The following is a 13,424-nucleotide window of genomic DNA, read 5'->3' on the forward strand; positions in this document are numbered from 1 at the left end:
ACGCGCTACTTCATACGTACAAATACAAGTATAGTTGCATTTGCTCGTATAATAGTGTCAACTTATCAACTCAATAAAAGGCTTTTGGAGAGTCCCTTGACATAACAAGAATATTACTCGTATCAAAGATACTTATTTTGGCCATGTTCACTTATCTTTACCTTAAAAAAAATAAGTTCAGTTCACTAAAAATAAGTAAAGCCTTATTCAGATTTAGCTGAAATGAGCTTAACTGAACTGAGCTGAACTGAATTGATTGGAGCTGAACTAAACTGAATTGATTGGAGCAGAACTGAATAGAGCTGAAATGAATTGTTTATGAGAGAAGGAAATTAGGAACTGAACTGAACTGAACTGATTGGAGCTAAACTGAAGTGAACTGAAATTAAGCTGAAGAGAACATACCCTAACTTTAAATAAGAAATATAAAATAGAATCATTAATAATGGTGACTCATAACTTGTGAGACATGAAAATGGTGACCCTCTTAAAAATGACTTACACAAAATGACAGTATTTAAGAATTTTATCCCACTATAGCCTTATTTTATTAAATAGTTAATTAAAATTAACTATGATTAGATTTGTTTAAAAAAAAAAGTAAAAAAATTAACCACCACCAACCATCTACCCACACCACCACCTCCACTACCACCTTATCGAAACCCTAACCCTACCACCTCACCTCAATCAAAACTTTAGCACCACTGCGAAGGGTAAGGTCGTCGAAAAAGAGATAAGGAGGGAGGTGTTCAGGGTTCGAGTTTGGGTCTAAGCGGAGGAGAGGGAGAGGGAGGGTCGTGGGTTGTGGTTGGAGAAGGTTTGGTGGTCGGGGTCGGGTCGAGTTTAGATTTGGGCGTAGGAGAGGTCTAAACAGAAAGGGAGGTTCGTGGGTTGTGGTGGGAGGACGAACAGTGGTCGAGGCGGTCTAGGTCTAATGGTTGTGTGGGTCTTGGTCTAGTGTGTGGTATCGGGTTGAGGTGAGGAAGAGGGTAGAGGTGGTGGTGGTGTGGTGGTGGTGGTGATGGTGGCGAGGAGGAGGAGAAGAGATAGGGAGGGTCGTGGGCGAGGGTTTGGGGTTTTAGCTGGGTGGTGGTTGAGGTGGATTGGGGGCACCGTTGCTGGGGGGGGAAGCCTAGGGTAGCGTCACCAGAAGGGGGATAGTGGCTGGGCACGTAGGGATGGTGGAGCTAGGGGTGATGGTGGCTGGTTTGGTGGTTGGGTTAATTTCTTTTGTTTTGATTTTTTTTATAAAATATATCTAACTACAGTTAGTTTTAATTAACAATTATTGAAATAAGGTTATAAGTGGTATAAATTTCTTAAATAAGGTCATTTTGTGTAACTCATTTTTAAGAGTGTCACCATTTCTGCGTCTCATTGGTTGGGAGTTATTATTGAGAATTTCCCAAATAATTTCAATCTTGTAAAATTAAATAATTTCAGTTTTGAAAAACTATTTTAAGTTCAGCAAAAATAATTTCAGTTTAGTTAAAATAATTTCAATTTAGCAAAAATAAGGTGAAGTGCATAGGGCTTTTCTCCTCACTCAATTTCAAAATTAGAGCATCTAACATATCTATCATTATATTATGGTGTCTTGTACTCTTTTGTTCATCTATAATCTATAATATTCTTTAAACTCATACTACGTATATAGGAACAACATGCCAATGTCATGTGTCACCCTTCCTTTAATATGATTTGATGGCCACGTATACGCCATGTATCAATCTATATATGTGTCATCAACTCATCACCCTTCGTTCTCTCACCACATTGAATTTTAGTAATGTTTAGTTTCTTTGAAAAAACTTCTCATTGTCGTAACTTTAATTCACTATAATAATATTTAATTTACTTGAAAAACTCTTCACATATATAACCTCCCTATTTAAAATTTGATATAGCTTATATATATTAATGAAAAATGATAAAGATTATTATATTTTCATTCACTTAATAATAATGTTCTACATCAACCATTCTTAATTAATTTTGATCAAATTTATAAATTTATGATGAGTCATGGTATTACCCGAGTCAATAACTAGTTAAATTAGTAAATGAATATGTAATACGTACTTTACTTTGTGTGTATTACACTTGTTTTGATATAAAGATCTTTAATAAAAAATTATTAGAATTCGGAACAAAACATGCTAGTATTGAGTTATTGACACAACATTACCCACTCTTCACCCTTGCCAACATTTTCGTACAATGTTGTAATTGTAACAAATCATCCAAAATTGGTCAAAAGCATGATTTGGAAAACATTTCCATATGCTATGAATTAATTGGACTTTACTACACTATTAGGCCTTTAGTCACTACTAATATAGTACGTGTACCTTACGTTTGATTGTCTTGATCTACTTTAATCTAACTTGAAGGAGAAGCATCATATTAGAAACATTAATTATTTGGCAACAAATATTTTTTGCTAAAAAGCTAATTCAAATGAAACAATCTTTTTGATTTGAAGCCAAATTTGTACACCTTGTACAACAACTTTAAAGTATCCAAATCGTACCCCATTTCTTCGGCCTACCAAAACCATAATTTAATATAACAAACTAGTGTGTGTCCCGGGCGATGCCCCGGATTGCTAGTTTGTACTTCTTTAATTTGATAATTATGTTTAACTGTTGTATAGCTAGTGTGTGATTTGGGTGTTGTCTCTTTTTTTTTTTTTTTTTTTTTTTTTCATATGTATTAATTTTCTAATTTTGTGAAAAATAAATAAATTAAATAACCTCTAATATAAAAGAAATATATAATGTTAAATATGTGAAATTTATAACACTAATAGAAGTTGGTTGAGATGGTAAGTGTGTAACATTTATTTGTTTGAGGTTGAGGGTTCGAATCTAGATGTAACCATATTTTATTAATTTTGTTAAATGAAGTCGCAAACTTACGTGTCGCTGACGTGGCATTGTGACATGTTTTCATATACATTGAAGAGTGCCACGTGGCACCGTTCCTTTAAAAGGAACGCCTTTTAATATATAGTATAGATAGATATAGATATACGTACGTCGTACCATATGCAATAAACTACGAAGTATTTAATTAATTTTGTAGTTGCTATTATATGGGATCTTATATGATGGGATGTCATATTAGATGACATATGATTCGCAATACAATACAAAATTCACCATGAAGCCATACTCTCACGTTATTCATTAATAATCTAGAGGTTTGGTAATGTAAAATAATCAATGTTCTAGTACGAGGAACCTAATTATGACTTGAATATAGCCGTCGCCAACAAGATTTGAACCTCTAATGTCTGTCGATGATGTAAACAATAAACATTGCTCAATCTCTTGGTTTTTTGGCATACCTTGATGATGGGGCTTGAATAAATTAAAGATTTGTGTAAGGCCGCATTTTCTTGACAAATATAATATTCTTTAAATAAATATAAATATATGAGAAGAAAATTACTAAAGATTTACGTCTTTACAATGTAAAATCATACTCTGTACTTCGAATCAATATTAATGGGTTATACTATTTAAAAAATCAAACCTTTTAAAATGAATCAAACGTTAATAATACGAATTATCAGATTTGAATAGTATCTTATTTCAGGTTAAAAGAACAATATTATAAATTATTGTAGGGTTGTAACTCTTGTAAGTTGTAAGACTCATCATAACTAATAATATGAGAAGTATTTATTTAATACATTAAATCTTTAGATTTATTGCTAACAAGTACGTAAGCAACACATTACTAGCCCTATAATTTGTGCGCCATTTGTGTAATTGTGCTTGCTTTAGGCAAACAAAAGGCCAAAAGAGTTGAAGCTAGGTAACTTCGATTGGTCAAGTTAATTTTCTCACCATAATTGATAATGCACGTCATTTATTCCAATCAAGAGTTTTGACTCAATAAGAATTACAGTTAGTCTTTACAAAAAGATAGACACACAAACACCACTAAGTGAAAAGATATATCGAATAATCCTTATTTACCCAAAAAACAAAATAAAAATATTTGACTAATTAAATTAATCGGAATAACTTCTAACTTATATTATTCACAACAAGTCTCATCAAATTCACACTCGTTACATACTTGATAGCGTATTCAAAAACTAAAACTTGAAGGAATAAATTTATAAATAAATTGTATAAATATGATACTCCGTATATAATCATGTAGTGTATTTAGATTTAACTTGTTCGGATGTCGGTATACAAAACATAAAATTAAATAAAATTGATTAAATTAGGAAAAACTCATAGTTATACTTCAAAAGTGATAGGACAAAACATGCAAAACCAAAAATATCAAAATCTAAATTGGGTATGATGACAAACCATAAAATGAAAACAAAAAAAATAAAATTTTCCATAAAATTCTCTATAAATTTATTTTATCATTTTTTTTTTTTTTTTTTTTTTTTTTGAGAATTTACAAGTAAAAGGTAATTTTGATTAAATTTCTTATTAAAGTGAGTCATATTGGCAAATTCTCAACTGGATTCTTGGCTCTATTACATATTTACATGTGGTTGTGTCCAATTAGGAGAGAGAATCTAGGTAAGAAATGGAATATCAAGCACATCTTACATTTCTTCTTTCACTTTCTCTTTCACAATAGTATTCATTAGCCAGCCTTTACAGCCATACCCAGCTAACTACTCTTTTTGCCCTACTATACTACGGAGTAGTATTCCACATTTTCAACTATCTTAATATATTAATTCTATCCATAATCCTCTCCATTATTTTTCCTTAAGGACCCATCCTTTTCTTTAATTACAATAGAAATAATTAAACCGACCACCTTAATCACGTTCTTAACCTTCCCTTGAACCACAATCACTTTGATTGTTCTTCCGTTTATTACTTCAAGTAGACAAATAACATGATAAAAGAGCACAATAAAACCGTAACTCTACTATTAACCTACCTAACATTGTCGGATTATCCCAAACCCTTACAAACACTTCAAGTGTTCAATCGTGTAATACATCGGGGTGACATAATAATACGATAAAAGAGCACAATAAAACCGTAGGTCCAATATCCAGTATTGACCTACCCTTTTTTATCTTTAGTAAATAATTGTATCTTGGGCATGTAATACTTTCCTTTTGGGTGAGACTGTGCGCAGTCACAAGAGCTAAATTCGACAGTAGACTGCTGTCCTTTTTTAGTTTTTTTGTCTGCTTAAATTCTCAATTTTAATTTTAATTTTTTTTACAAATTACATTCTCTAAATTTGTCTCTAATCTTTCCTAGTCCCTTTCCTTTTCTCTCTCTTCATTTTCTCCTTCTCTCACTCACTCCATCTAAAGTCCAGATTTGTTTCAGTTTGCTGCAAAAAAAAAAAAAAAAAAAAAAAACGTTTATTTTTGCTCTGAACACATGATTTAATCGAGGTATCAATTCATTTGTTTGAAAGCGTTTCTGGGTTTTTACTGAAATTTGTTTTTCTGGGTGCCGTTTTCAAGATGAACTAAGGTACGTTTCTGTAGTACATGATTCTTTAGTTTTGTATGATTGTATTCAATGTGTTTTTTTTGTGATGAATTTAGTTGTAATTGGGTGTTTTTTTGATGTGGGTTTTGATAGGCACATCAAGTGTTTGTGAAGAGGCTTAAAAGAGAGAATTTTGAATTTTGGGGTTTGGAGGGAGTTTTTTCATCAAAATGAGGGATTTCCCATCTTGTTTTGGGGAAAATGCTGTGCAAATTTCGGATTCTTCATCATCTTCTGGTAATAAAACTGCTCAAAATCTGGTAACTTGTGTATATCAATGTCGATTTCGAGGGCGGTCTTGTGTAATTACAGTTACATGGAGTAAGAATTTGATGGGGCAAGGTCTAAGTGTTGGAATTGATGATTCAAGCAATCAGTGTTTGTGTAAGGTTGATGTTAAGCCATGGTTGTTTTCTAAGAGAAAAGGGTCTAAAAGTTTAGATGTTGAGTCTAGTAATATTGATATATATTGGGACCTTTCATCAGCAAAATTTGGATCTGGACCTGAGCCTTTGGAGGGTTTTTACTTGGCAATTGTGTGTGATAAGCAAATGATTCTTCTTCTTGGGGATATGAGGAAGGAAGCTTTTAAAAAGACTAATGCTACACAAGTTCCTAGTACTGCTGTTTTCATTGCTAAGAGGGAACATGTTTATGGGAAGAAGGTATTCTATGCAAAGGCTAAGTTTAGCGAAAACGGTCCTGTGCACGATCTCATGATTGAGTGTGATACCTTTAGCACTAACGACCCGTGCTTGATTGTCCGTGTGGATACCAAAAATGTGATGCAGGTCAAGCGGCTTCGTTGGAAGTTCAGGGGTAATCACACTATCCTGATTGATGGCCTCCCTGTTGAAGTTTTCTGGGATGTGCATAATTGGCTTTTCAGTACATCTCCTGGAAGTGCAGTTTTTATGTTCAGAACTAGTCTTTCGGCTGAGAAGATATGGGCTAGCCAACCTCTTTGTGATCCTAGTGTATTGCATTGGTCAGCTTCACAAAGAATTCGAGATTCTCAATCGCACCAACTTGGTTTCTCTTTGATTTTGTATGCCTGGAAGCAAGAATAGTGACATTTAAGGATTCTTTGTTGAGTGCTAAGTGCTAACAGAGATACATTAGGGAGTGTCCATTTACCTTTCTCTGTGATGGAACTACACCATAATTTTTATATAATTGGTTTTCCTTTGTCTTCCCATCCTTTTTGTGGAAAAGGAAGACTAATTAAATAGATCAAAGTAATTTTTGTTGCCTTTGTAAATTCCTCTGTCCAATATTCTCTTTAGTTTTTACGCAATATTTTTGTTGCTTTAGAGGATCAGATGAAGGTGATTTCAATTGTATCTCAGTTGCATACTTGTATGAGTTGTATATCTTGTTCTGTATGCCTCACATACAGAAAGCATGACACTTGTTTGTGATATGTCTAGTTAGCTTCTTCTCTTTCATGTTAGTTTATCAAGTGAACATTTGATTTGTGTGTGAGAGATAAACTCCTCCTTCTGCAGGTTCTTAGATAAGCTTCAAGCGAGAAGAATCCAAGGTTGGGATATCCTTGATCTCATTTAGCAGAAACAAAAATTGCTGTTATCTTCTATCGAATGCCTTTTATTTTAAAAAAAATAAAATAATGTTACCTACTTTGTTTTCCTGCAGGGATGGGAACATTGCAATACTGGTGTGTCATATTTTGGGCTGTCTGGTGATGGTGGCATCCTATAGTTTGCAATTTGCATGACTTGTTGGTAGCTACTCTACTTGTACATGTACAATGCAGCTGGAGTTATGCTTTTCGTGACTGTGGAAGATCATAGCTTATGGTGCATCAGGTAATTGGTATATCTCTGTGACTGGCTGACTGTAAATTATAAGTTTTTAGAACCTGTCAAGAAATTATGCTAGCTATAGATTCCACTGAGAATTCTGTTTTGTTGGCTTAATATTTAAATTATGCTTCATGTTTTTGTTGGAGTTCAACTATTACTGTTTTGAACTTGGTGAGTACCTTTGGCATTGAGGTCAAAGTACAGAATAAAAGTTAGTTATTATGTATTAGTTATTTTGGATTATATAATATTAACTTGTATTCCTTTTATTTCAAACTGATTCTTACTGTCACTTTAATGTTTTTCTGTTTTGGAACTTATTCACCTCTTTTAACTAACTCCTTTTAATATGTGGTGTTTGTTGACGCCAGAAGCTTTTTATAGGCATAAGCATCTTGTATATTTACATGTATGTGGCATCATAACATGCCATTTGAGTAGTATTCGTGTTTAAAGCATCTCACTATGATTCAACAATGATGTCGTAGCATTATCTTTGATTCTTATTGACTGTAGTTGATGGTGTTTGTAGACATTGATCTGAGGGCAGTGGGCCACACAATGAAGCGATTTCCTTAATTTAGGTGACCCTTCTGCCGCCGCTTTCCTAGTTCAACAAGTTTAAAGAGGAAACAGGTGGAGATCAGTGCCAAGTCCCAGTCTGCTGCATCAAAGCTGAATGAATACTTGCTGTCACCTGGTATTACTTTTAATTCTGGATACTAAATTTTTAGTAGTTATAGTTTTGGCATGTGACTATTCTATGCTGTTGTCAACATTATGCATTCAACTTTGTTTGCCTATATGGTTATTGCTTTGACAACCTACCTGGCATCAAGATAACCTCCTATCCAATTAGCGGGATTCTCCAGCTTTTGGCTATAGAGTTTGATTAGGTAGTGCCTTAAAGGGTTGAATCTCTCATAGTGTGCTGATATTCATCCCTATCGAATTTTCAATACATCAAGGGATTCTTTCATTTACTCTAGAAATTTATATTTACCTTCTGCAATTTACCCTTTCTGCTCATGAAGTGTTTAGTTGCATCTGTCATTTACAAATCCATATGACTTGGCTATCCTGTGAAAATTAGGAGGATATAGCATCCATCTGTTTTTGCTTCTTTGACAAAGATTCTCTTTTCGTGAAAATACCTAGACAAAGAGAATCTTCCTTTTGTTCTCTTCTAATTCCCTACGACATGTCTATCTTCACACCCTTTGATATCTGATTTTGAAATTTTAAACTGTTCATTTACTACGTAGTGATCTTTAGGTTTTGAGGATTGCTATTAAGTAACATAAGTAAACTGCTTGTTACTGTCTGCCCATCAGTAGGTTGGTACCACATGGTTTTTCTTGTATTTAAATCCTGTATGCTTTTCTGGTGAATGGAGAAATCCCAACCTCATCTTTAAAAAAAGAGGGGAGGCTGGGTTAGGCCTGTTTGCAGCCTTAAGTATAGAGAACATTTAAGGAAAATTGTGCCCTTATCACTGACAAAAGTTAGTTTGTAAAATGGTCCAAAAAATTTCCATTCTTACCCTGCTTTTATGAGCCCCTTTATAAATGCTAAAATGTTAGTTTTCTACCTGTATCTATATGTTACAATATCAGGTGTAGTTAATCTTGCGACTCTTCATGCTAAATTAATACATCCCTTGTATTGTTAAAATAAGTTAGTATACTTTCTCACCTGTCGACTTTTAATAAAATAAAATTATTGCAACTGCCTTGTAATTTTAGATTACCAGATAAATTTGGCAATTTGACCACAGTTATCTTGGGGGTTTCAGATAGAGCTGAATTAGTGAGATTAGAATAATCTCAAGATTCTCAGATCTTGGATTCATGACATCAGTTCAACAAATAGGAGTTTGTACCTTGTACACTAAAATTAGCATAATCAAATTTTATAGCTTGCATGCTGTTTTTGCAATCAGACTTTTGCTATAGAAGCGTCTACCAATGATTACATTTTTTTGATACATGGGAATTGGGAACATGTAAATGACATCTGCTTTGGTTTCAGACTAAAAGTTTCATTATTCTAATCATATTTCATTCCCAAAAAGGAGGTGTAATTGTGATGGAAATAGCTAATAGTGGAATCATATATTCAGAAGTGGCTCTGTTTCAAGTAGTTTTGAAGTCTAAGTTCAGTAGAATTTGAGTGGACAAATATCTAGTATTTTATCTTCTTGTAATATGGTAGAAGTGTCTACGAATGAAATACATGCTGAGGCATGTCAAAGATTCTTTTAGTTGAAGCCTTTGCTGATACTGTGCATTTGCCCAAGTTGCTCGAACTACATATGTTGAAGGGTTCTGCTTTCATTATTGCTAAAATTTCAGGCTTGGTTGATGCTGTCATTACTTTGTACTGCTTGTTTGCTTATGGCTTACTATAAATTTGTATGGAGCAGGATTGTTTTCCATTGAAAAGAATCCGATATATGTGTAGTTCTTATGATTCTTCAGTCATCTTTAACTCTGCTGCTTCGGTGCTTTGTAGGACTAAAAGACTGCATACATCTTCATCCTCCTCAATAAAGTTAGAAGTTCAAATTAATGGAGAACCACTAAAATCAATTGCGTCTAGTGTGCAGTACTCCGTCTGCTGTTAAGTAAAGGTAAGTTGGTGAATTGAAGGTGAAGATTTGAAGAACAAAAGTCAGAAGCCTTTGTAAAATTGCAAACATTAAAATTTGCATATAAACTCCTCGGCTTGATGAGTAAATTGTTAGTTTTATATCCTCTTAATTAGGTCGATATATGAGAGTTTGGATGGTTATTTAAATGTAATCTTGTTTATCGTGAAATTTGGTACTAGAACCACTATATTTCCAGTTTTGAAAACTTGATTTTTTTTACAGGGAAAGGTTTCTATCTTAATCACTGTAATACACAAAGTATTGAAAGTAAAGCTCTAATATAATATTGTTCTGAGTACTAGAATTATTATTACGAGTATTAAATTTTTTCAACATTCTTAAATTTGGTTTTGAATTGAACACATCACATCATTTTTTATGTGACGCTCTCTATGCTCTTGAAAATTCTTCTTGTTTTTTTTTCAAGGCAGTATAGTACTTAGATTTTGATACATTATGTGAGCTTGTATAATTATTGACTTATCGAGAAACCTTGTTATTCTTGGAAGTTGGCACTGGAAATCACTGTATATTCCAGTCTAAAAACTTTAGATATTCATGTCAAAATCATGTACAAGACAATTTCACAATTAGCGTGATTTTTTCACCCTTGTTTTTGAGTTGTAAGTTGTAACCTATACAATTTTGGGCTGTAACTTTTAAACTTGTCACAATAAATTAACGTGAGACAATTTTACCCAAGACTAGCTCCATGGTAACGATACCAAGGAGGTCACTATAGATTTATTACTGATCCTCTCTGTTGCATGTGTGGCAGGAACGTAACGGTACAAAAGCTCAACAGCTCTTGGAAAGGGACCTTTGCCCTTGATGTGTCCAAGTACTGCCTTGAGTAATGGCTGAGTGGGACTCTTGCTGTCTGGCTGAGCTGCTAACTCGACCAATTTTCCAACTCTATTGACCAACATTTCTTTGAGATGCCCTTTTCTTCAAGGACTGAGACATTGGTCAATATGACTCAACCATATAACTTTGTAGGAATATGTTTGTCCAAGAATATGGTTTTGTAAGAGAAGACAAAGCTTCAACTGCCATTTCTGGTATTATTATGTCGATTCGCCAGATTTCGGAACCTTTTACTGTCTGTTGTTGCTGTCTGTGTAATGCTTCCAGAATAGTGTACTTTACACTTCTTTTGGGTCATCAACCTCTGAGTATATAATACAGGCAGATTTTGGGTCTACATCTTGATATACAGTTTTACTTTTTACAAGCATTTACTTCATGCAAGTTATGTTACGACTTACGAGTAACTAGATCTTGTATGTATGTGATTTTTATTTTTACACATGTATATTTAGAGGATTTTATGCCCTATAAAATAAGAAAAGGCGTACTACCCAACTTTGTCTAATACTACTCTTTTACAAATTTTGTCCATTTTTGCCGTTTATGGGGTCCACATTTGCATTTGATCTCCAATTTACTTCAATTTTATGGTGTTGTTTGGTTAACCTTTAAAAATGTGGGAAATGAAAATTCATGGGAATTTGCAAATGGGATACTTGTTTGGTTAACAATAAAAAGTGAAAATGGAGGAATTGAAAATTCATGGGAATTTTGACTTCCCTCACAACATGGGAAGTTAATTACCTACCTCCCCCTTGGTCACTCAAAAGTCAAAACTCTTACGAATTTCAAATTCCCTCATAACAACCAAACAACTTATTACCATTTTCTAGGAATTGTATGAAGGAAATAAATTCCCATGAAATACAAACTACCATAGGAATTTAATTCCTATGGTAACCAGTGTCAAAAAAAAAAAAAAAAATTCCTATGGTAACCAAACAAGCCCTATGATCCTCTTCTATCATTCAATTTTACTCCAGTTTCCTTCACTTTTCACCATCTTCCTCAATCCTAAGTGAATTATACTGAGCTAAATTTTTTTTCTTTTGACTAATTTAATACCAGTTAATTTGTAATAACTCTTTGCCGTTCTAAAATTTCTTCATCAACCCATTTGAAAAGTTTAGGTCCCGTTCACTTCACCTTATTTTTGCTGAACAGAAATTATTTTTACTGAAATAAAATTATATTTGCTGAACTTAAATTATTTTTACTAAACTTAAATCAATTTTACTGAACTGAATTTATTTTTGCTGAACTGAAATTATTTTAACTGATTTTCTATTATAATTCTTCTTTAAGTTAATTGAATTTTACTGAACTGAACTTATTTTACTGAACTAAAATTATTTTTACTGAACTGAACTTATTTTTACTGAGCTAAAATTATTTTTACTTAATATTATTTTTTAAGGTGAAGTGAACAGGGCCTTACATTCCTTTTTACCAGATGCAGTATCATAACACTTGCATGCCAAAAAAAAAAAAAAAAAAAAAAAAATCATTGAATTGGATATTCTACCTCTGAAAATCAGATCAAGATTAGGCAATAAAAAAAGAGAAAAGAATTGAATACTAAAGCCCAAAATACAAAACCCCTAATTCAATTGAAACCCTAATACCTAAACTAAATCCCTAATTATGATAATTTAAGAAAATCAAAAACCCTAAAACCATATATTACAAATAAATTACAAATTTACTTAAAAAATTACATGTTGTTAGACTTTGGAGAGTAATTGTTGAATTAAGGGTTCTTGGGTATTTCATCGGTGTTGGGGGAAAAGAATAATACAAAGTTGTTGAAATCCATTATAACTCACTTGTGAGTGTCCCACATTGGAGAAAGAGGAGAGATGGTTCCACTTTATAATGTAGAGGAGTAACTCTTACTATTGTCAATTAGTTTTAGTACGGAACCTCCTAAGCTTAGTTTGTGGACCAAACTCTCATCTTCCTTATTCGGGTAGTTGTTCACTTCCTTTGCCTCAAGTGGTTAATTAATGAAGGGGATACATCATTCTTATACAAATACATTTCATGATGTTTCTTTCCATATATATATATATATATAAAAGATACAAAATGTATATAAGAAATAAGTGACGAGTTATAATATCCTAGGGTATATCGATTATTACGAAATAATTTTATGCTTAACAATATCCCATATATTAATACTTAACTTATAATACCCTAAAGATTTGGCAATTTTTTCGACATTAATCATCAATAATCTATCAGCTAAGCTATTTGTACTCTAATAGTTAATTAACAAATTTCACACTTTAATTTGTAGTGCAAACGTAATTTTTGTCAACAAAATCCCTACCTTATAAAAAGTTCAAGAAAACTCTTATGAATAGTGTGCTGCCCTTTTTACTCCTAAAAATGTTTATTTACTCATATGCCCATTTGTGGTTAACTTTATGTTTCATGTAGTTGATTCGCTTCATATGCCCATTTATGTTAACTTTAACCCTATTAATGATTGTATCACAAATATTTTAGAAAACATGTCATAAAATTCATCTCTCTATTTATTTTTTTTTGCCTAATTTTCGT

General features: G+C 32.9%; 1 protein-coding gene across 5 annotated transcripts; it reads left to right on the top strand.

Moving 5' to 3' along the window:
• The first annotated feature begins 5,241 nt into the window (after positions 1 to 5,241).
• LOC145574585 (uncharacterized) lies at positions 5,242 to 11,351 on the top strand. 5 transcript variants are annotated; one of them, XM_081632414.1, is made up of 6 exons: positions 5,242 to 5,489; positions 5,601 to 6,745; positions 7,016 to 7,050; positions 7,164 to 7,336; positions 7,866 to 8,033; positions 9,848 to 10,392. In XM_081632414.1, the coding sequence occupies exon 2, from the start codon at positions 5,678 to 5,680 to the stop codon at positions 6,575 to 6,577; it is 900 nt and encodes a 299-aa protein (XP_081488540.1). In that variant the 5' UTR covers positions 5,242 to 5,489; positions 5,601 to 5,677; the 3' UTR covers positions 6,578 to 6,745; positions 7,016 to 7,050; positions 7,164 to 7,336; positions 7,866 to 8,033; positions 9,848 to 10,392. The 5 variants fall into 5 exon arrangements, with proteins under 5 accessions (XP_081488540.1, XP_081488541.1, XP_081488542.1 ...); XM_081632415.1 differs by adding an exon at positions 10,765 to 11,351 and having other exon boundaries at positions 5,601 to 7,336; positions 9,848 to 10,074; XM_081632416.1 differs by adding an exon at positions 10,765 to 11,351 and having other exon boundaries at positions 5,601 to 7,336; positions 9,848 to 9,965.
• The last annotated feature ends 2,073 nt before the right edge of the window (positions 11,352 to 13,424 follow it).

This window comes from Chenopodium album, chromosome 13, assembly GCF_948465745.1.
Source record: "Chenopodium album chromosome 13, dcCheAlbu1.1, whole genome shotgun sequence".
Classification (NCBI taxonomy): domain Eukaryota; kingdom Viridiplantae; phylum Streptophyta; class Magnoliopsida; order Caryophyllales; family Amaranthaceae; genus Chenopodium; species Chenopodium album.

What these genes read in the sequence shown, in the direction of transcription:
- LOC145574585 (XM_081632415.1), top strand. Translation starts at nt 5,678, where the DNA reads ATGAGGGATTTCCCATCTTGTTTTGGGGAAAATGCTGTGCAAATTTCG.